The sequence below is a fragment of the Trachemys scripta genome, chromosome 14 (genome assembly GCF_013100865.1).
Source record: "Trachemys scripta elegans isolate TJP31775 chromosome 14, CAS_Tse_1.0, whole genome shotgun sequence".
Taxonomy (NCBI): Eukaryota; Metazoa; Chordata; order Testudines; family Emydidae; genus Trachemys; species Trachemys scripta.
In genome coordinates this window covers 34,155,527-34,161,493 of record NC_048311.1, presented here as the reverse complement: position 1 = coordinate 34,161,493, position 5,967 = coordinate 34,155,527, and the positions used below count along the sequence as shown (strand labels likewise).

Here is a 5,967-nt window from a genome sequence, read left to right as displayed (position 1 = left end):
AGCTGTTTAGCAGTGGGAGTATCTGGTACTGTTTGTACAGGGCCTAGCACTATGGGCACTACCACAAAAGCGTGATTAATAAAGCAGCAATGACACTAGGGTAGCAAGAGCAGCCTGCCCCTGCAAGTAGAAATGCAGACAAAGGAGTGCTCACTCCTCAAAGCAAGGCTGTTTGTGCATTGCTGGGGACAGAGGAAAAACTGAGTGAAGAGCAAGTGGGTGTGTGGGGGCTAATGAGGCCAGCAGCTGTTTCCAAGAAGGAGGATGGCAAATCCCATACGGACAATTCCTCCCCCCTACCCAATGGCCTGGGGAGGCACCTGCCACTTGGAGACCTTCCGTTTAAGGGCAGCACTGAAGAAGCTGATGTTTTGTGAAGCTAATAGGCCCCCCCAATCTCTGAACCGACATGGCCACAGACCTGCTTTACTGCAAGTTACCCCTAGGTGCACAGTGCACCTGGGCAAGGCAGTCTACTAGCTGCTGCTCAGAGCCCATTTGGCTCCAGAGGTTAAAGGCGATCTACTAAGGCTTTAAAGAGTGTGGCTTTGTGCAGTGTAACACCAACCCCTCCAACAGCCGCTTTCCCTTCTGCACAGCGGGGAGATGCACGGCTCCCAGCCCCACAACAGGGGGCTATTTCCCTGAACTGCAAAGCATTCGCTGGCAGCTGTTCTGGGATCAGAGACACACAGATGCCTTCTGAGGTTAGAACACAATCTCTTTAGCAGAGACAGATCTCCCCAGGCAGAGGCATGAATCTGCTACTTCCTAGGCCCTTCTCCACCGTCACCCAGGCTGCCCCCTTCCGTGCACTGCTAAAGACGGCCCAACTCCCCACAGCCGAGGCATCAAGCTACTTACAGCCGCCGCATCGCCTGCCACAGGTACGGTCAGGGATGGCTCGTCAGCCGTGACACACAAACGGGACACAGACAGGACTCAAAACCAGTTACTTTATTGCACCATGATCTTGGCAATAGCTGAGGTTACTGCATTGTCCCCAGCAGGAGGTGCAAAATACAACCCTGTACAGATCAGCTCCGGGTATCTACACACATATACATTGAGATTATGGAACCGTCCATCAGCAAACTGTACAAGATGTCAGAATAATCCCCACGCTAAGAGGGAAATCTCCCCTGGGGGAGGGACAGAGGCTCACACTGGCCTAAGTTGAAAATTTAAATAAATGCAAATCCTAGCTGTAACGGCCATTAAACAGGCTTTGATAGCTGTACACGTTGGAGATAATGAAATGATTCGCAGCCATTAACCCCTTCACCTGGCCTGTCTGGCTGACGGGGGGTGCAAAGGTTAGTGAGTATTTAGAAGATAATGCAGGACAGCTCCCAGGGAGAAGGGGGAGAGCAGGGCCCTGCCAGTGGAAGACTTGGAGAACATTCTTTTCCTGGGAATTGCACAGCAGGGAGGTTTGGCCATGGGGCAGCAGTGCAGGGAACAGTTAAGAGGTACCAGGCAGACATGGACACGCAGCAGCAGATGGGTGGAGGCAGCCTCTCCCCTGAAGCAGCAGTCCCCCAGGAGATCTTCCCACAGCCCCCACCCAGCAGACCCCATCTCATCTGCTCCTGGCCTGGCAGCATTCCCCGCAGAGAGCACTCCCTCAGTGAGACGCACCGGCGCACGACCAGGGGAAGTCAAGGCAGGCGTGCTGGGGGCGAGCAGCTCAGGCCAACAGCTGCTCTCTGTGCAGGGATGCACACAGCTTGGTCCAGCTGTGGCAGGGGACAGCCCCCTCTCCCACTGTGGTTCTGCTGGGGCCGTGTCCCCAGCTAGCCAGGGGGAACCCGGGACAGGAGGCCAAGCAGGACGGGGGTGACGCTCACCCACGAGAACAGCTGATGGGCTGGAGGAGGTCTGTACGAACCCATCACTCCCTCCGCCCAGGGACCCAGGCGGAAGCAGCTCCTGGGGCTGGAGGGGTGGGGAGGAGATCGGCGGTACAGGAGGAGGCATTAACAGAAAACTGCCATAGGCAGCAGCCTGAGAGCCCCAAGAGCAGGGCTCATGTTTGCAAGGCAGGGCAGTGCCAGCCCAGCAGCCACGCGTGCGCCTCGCTGGGCAGGCCCCGGCGTGGAGCAGCAGCAGAGACCAGGAAGCAGCAGGCCAAAGCGCCATTGAGAGGCAGTTCCAGCTCACGCTGCAGTCCTGGGGCGAGTGCAGCAGGGGAATGGCTCCCCAGCAGGCAGCGTGCAACAGCAGCAGCATCACAAGGCTCCGGGGAAGGGAGGAGCGTGGCTGGGCACAAGGCAGGCTGCTGGGCAGTGCCAGGAGCGGGGGCCTAGAGGAGTCACCCAGAGGCTGTGGCAGTCAGGAGCAGGGTACACTTTGCATCCCAGCCTTGGCTATGGGACATGCCCTAAGGGGCCCTTCCCCAGCTACCTGCCGGGGGGGTGGGGGAGAAGAGAGGCATCAGGGTACCCATGATGCTCCTTGGCACTGGCCATGGTGGTACGAGGGCAACTTAAAGCATGTCAACCAGCCAGGTTGGCTAAACTCCAGCAGCAGCAGCCCCTGCAAGTCTCAACCTTCCCCAACACCCGAGAACCAGCCCCTGTTCCAAGGGGCCCCACTCCTCCTGTTCCTGGTCTGCTCCCGCCCTGCACAGGACGCTGAACACCAGCAGTACCACAGCCAGCCACCCCGGCCTGTCGCACTCCACGGCCCTCGGCCTGGCCCCAGAGACTGCTGGGCAGGGACGAGTCGATGCTAGCACAGCAGGGTCCAGCCACTCTGACCCCGGCCCACGCCGCAAGCTCCCGCTGGGCTCCCCGTCTCAGAGTCGGTAGCTCAGGCTGGCCACCTTGGCTGGGTGAGTCACGGACCAGAAGTTACGCCTGCTCTGCAGTTTCTGGAAGGCGTTGAAGTGTCTCCTCCGTTCCCGCTTGAACTTTTTACTCTTCTTCACCTGAATGAGAGTAGAGCCCACGGCAGAGTGAAGGGAAGGGGCCTCCAGGTCAGACCTGGCGGGGCGCGCACACGCACCCCCCCCCCAGAGGGGGAGCATGCCAGGACAGGAGGCAGAAGCCCAAGGAAGGGATCAGTTCCTGAGACCAAGTCCAGTTGTTCACTCTCCCACCCCAGCAATGAGCCATAATGCTCCACTGGCGCCAGCCCTCAGCTCCTCACCTTGCCACTGTCGAAGTCCTCGTCCCAGTCGTCGGTGACTCTCGCGCGCTGGACCCACACCATGTCCCGAATGGCGTCCTGGCTAATGGCCGAGATCTCACCCTCCCACGTCAGCACTGCAAAGCAGAGTTGCCCATCAGCGACTGCGGGCCACACCAATGCGCAGTGCCAGGCTGCTCGACCCACCAGCCCCTCCTGGCTGAGCTGGGGCCTGTGACCACCTGGACGGCTTTGCTGGCCTCAGTGCAAGATACAACCCCTGCCCCCCTCTTCGGCTGCATGGACCAGCGTCCTTCTTCGCAGCGTCAAGCGGGGCTGTACCGTTACCCTGCAGCCTCAGCCCGGTGCACTCTATGAAGGGGGGAGCACTTGTGCATGGCCACCAGGACGGCAGCCTAGTGCGGGGACGTTACCTTGCTTCCCATACGCTTTATCCAAGGAATTCCTGAGCAGCTCCTGCACCACACTGGCCTCCTCCTTGCTCTGCCATGCTGTCCCAGTGCCCCGCATGGAGCCATCTCTGACCTGGCTGTCCCAGATGCACACCGGCACTGCGGAGACCAGGGAGGGATGAGCATGCAGTCACAGCTCCCCTCGAGCTACACCGCGGGACCTGTGTCCTGAGACACAGCTTGTTCTGAAGGGGCCATGCCATGGCTGGAGCACTAAGCCAGCCCGGCCAGCATGGGCTCGGCGTGGCCTCCCAGCTGGCAGAGGGGAAATCTTCATCTTACAGGCAGAGCCAGGCTCCCTGGAGATACCCACCCCCCAACTGCCAGGCACAGGGGCAGTAGCCTTCCCCTCCCCGAAGGGGGTCACACATCCAACAGCCCAGGGGGAGGGGCAATGTCATCTCCCCAGTGACGGGCACAGGACACAGCCAACGAGAGCCCGAGCAGCCGAGCCAGCAGTAGGAGTTTCTGGGTGTGATCAGTGGCCTAGAACTGGGGCCTGTGGGGCGGGAGGGATGGGCAGAAGCTGAATGGTTTTTCTGGGGGCAGAGGGAGAGCAGCCCAGCCCCCCCCAATCTGCCAAAGGCACTGCTAAGAGCCAGGCACCGGCTAGGAGAGCACAAGCCCAGCACAGGGGACACCTGTGCAGCAGCAGTACCTGGAGTGCTGGCTCTGGTGTGGAGCCCATTCACAGCCGCCTGCTCAGTGCTGGGCTTGGAAACCGGGCTGCTGGGGCTCTCCCTCCGCTTGCACTTCCGATGCTCGCTCTCGCCATCTTCCACCTCCACACCTTGCTGCTGCTTCGCACTGTGGAGCCCTCCTGCCCCGGGCGCCAGGGTCGCAGGCTCGCCCTTCCTGGAGCAGCTGCTGTGAATTTAGACCCAGGGTCAGACTGGCGGCAGGAGTCGTTACGCAGCAGCCTCACCCCAGGCCCAAGAGAAGAGCCTGCCCAGCATCTGTGGCCTGCCCTGCCCTGGAGCCACACCCGACCGCTCCGGAGGGTCCAGGAGCCCCTAACGTCAGAGCTCCCACCACGGGCTGCACACAGGGATCTCCTGCCAGCAGAGCCAAGGGGCAGGGAAGGGGGCAGCTGGCTTCAGTGGGCCAGGACCCGGGCTGGGTTCATTGCAGGGGGCCAGTCCCTAGCCCAGGACAGGGCCCTTACTCCCCATGGGGCGGAGCTGCCAGGCCCACACGCCACGGCTCCTGCCCCCCGCCCCCTCACCTGCCCAAGGGAGATGTGCCGGGGCTGCGATCTTCCTCCAGCTGCCGCATTCTCTTCTTCCTCCTCTTCCGGGGGGTGATGGGCCCAGTGCCCACGTGGCAGCTGGAGCCTGAGCCTCGGTGCCTGCGCTCCCGCTCCAGGTCCCTACGGCCCAGCCCCTCTCTCTTCCCGCTGCCTGACTTCCTGGCTGCGGCCTCCTCACTCTCACCCTCCTCCAGGTACCGTCTCTTCCGGGGGGGGCTGGCGAGCCCCACCCTCTCGCCGCTAGCACCTGCTGGGCCCAGGCCCTGGGGGACGCTCTCCACCTCCAGCTGCTGCTTTCGTCGTCTCTTTTTGGAGGAGCCGGGCAGGGCCTGGCTGGCCCCCTTCTCCCTGCCTGGGTGTGAGGGGTGGGTGGGCTGGCTGCTGGCCAGGAGCGGAGAGTTTGGGCTGGGGCTGCAGGCAGGCGTCTGAGGAAGTGGTGATTTGGGAGCAGATGGGAGCACCCTGGGGGGGAAGAGAGAGACGTGGTCACACTGTCCAGGGGCCTGTCCAGAGGGCAGCCCCTCAGCCAGTCTCAGCTGTGAGCAGTCACAGAGAGGCCCCTGCCTTGGCAGGCCCGCAGCTCAGCAGGCAGGTGGCAGAGGTGGCTGGTACCCAAGGAGGGAAAAGGCAGTTCGTGGCAGACACGTCAAGCCACGTGAACGTGTATACGTGGGGCACAAGCAGAATGCCAGGGCGGCCGGCCAGCGGACTGAACGTTTCACAGGGCCTGGAGCACCCAGCAAGGCAGGTACAGCACAGCTGCTGCGGCAGGAGGGCCCAGGCCTCCAGGGAGGGGGAGCAGCTGCCACGCCTCCAGCACACACAGGATCCCTGTGGCTCTGCCAGAGACGCCTAACAGCTCACAGCCCAGCCACGCATGGCCCCCAGGCACTGACTCATGCCCAGCCTCTGGGCCCCTGCTCCCCAGGCTCCTAGACAAGGGGAAGCCCTGCACTGGCTGGGCCCGGGCCCGGCAGAAGTGGGGTTAGAGAGCAGACCCAGCCCTGCAAGTCCGAGGCGCTGCGCTGCCTTGGGGGGGGGGGGGGGGGGGGGGGGGGGGGGCGGTCCCTTCGCCCCCCCACGGGGCGGCAGCGGACCTCGCCAGCCCGGGGG

The 5,967-nt window shown here is 62.5% G+C and overlaps 1 protein-coding gene across 4 annotated transcripts in view; it reads right to left on the bottom strand.

Annotated features, from left to right (window-relative positions):
- Positions 1–942: 942 nt before the first annotated feature.
- The window catches only part of USP36 (ubiquitin specific peptidase 36), a 16,591-nt gene continuing 11,566 nt past the window's right edge, over positions 943–5,967 (bottom strand). For 3 of the 4 annotated variants that reach the window (XM_034790084.1, XM_034790082.1, XM_034790083.1), the window contains 5 exons: positions 4,831–5,316; positions 4,264–4,472; positions 3,567–3,704; positions 3,154–3,269; positions 943–2,932 (listed from right to left, as the gene is read on the bottom strand). In XM_034790084.1, coding sequence (XP_034645975.1) covers positions 2,801–2,932; positions 3,154–3,269; positions 3,567–3,704; positions 4,264–4,472; positions 4,831–5,316 — 1,081 coding nt within the window. In that variant the 3' untranslated portion in view covers positions 943–2,800. The remainder of the gene's footprint in view (positions 2,933–3,153; positions 3,270–3,566; positions 3,705–4,263; positions 4,473–4,830; positions 5,317–5,967) is intronic. The other variant, XM_034790085.1, reaches the window with a different exon arrangement.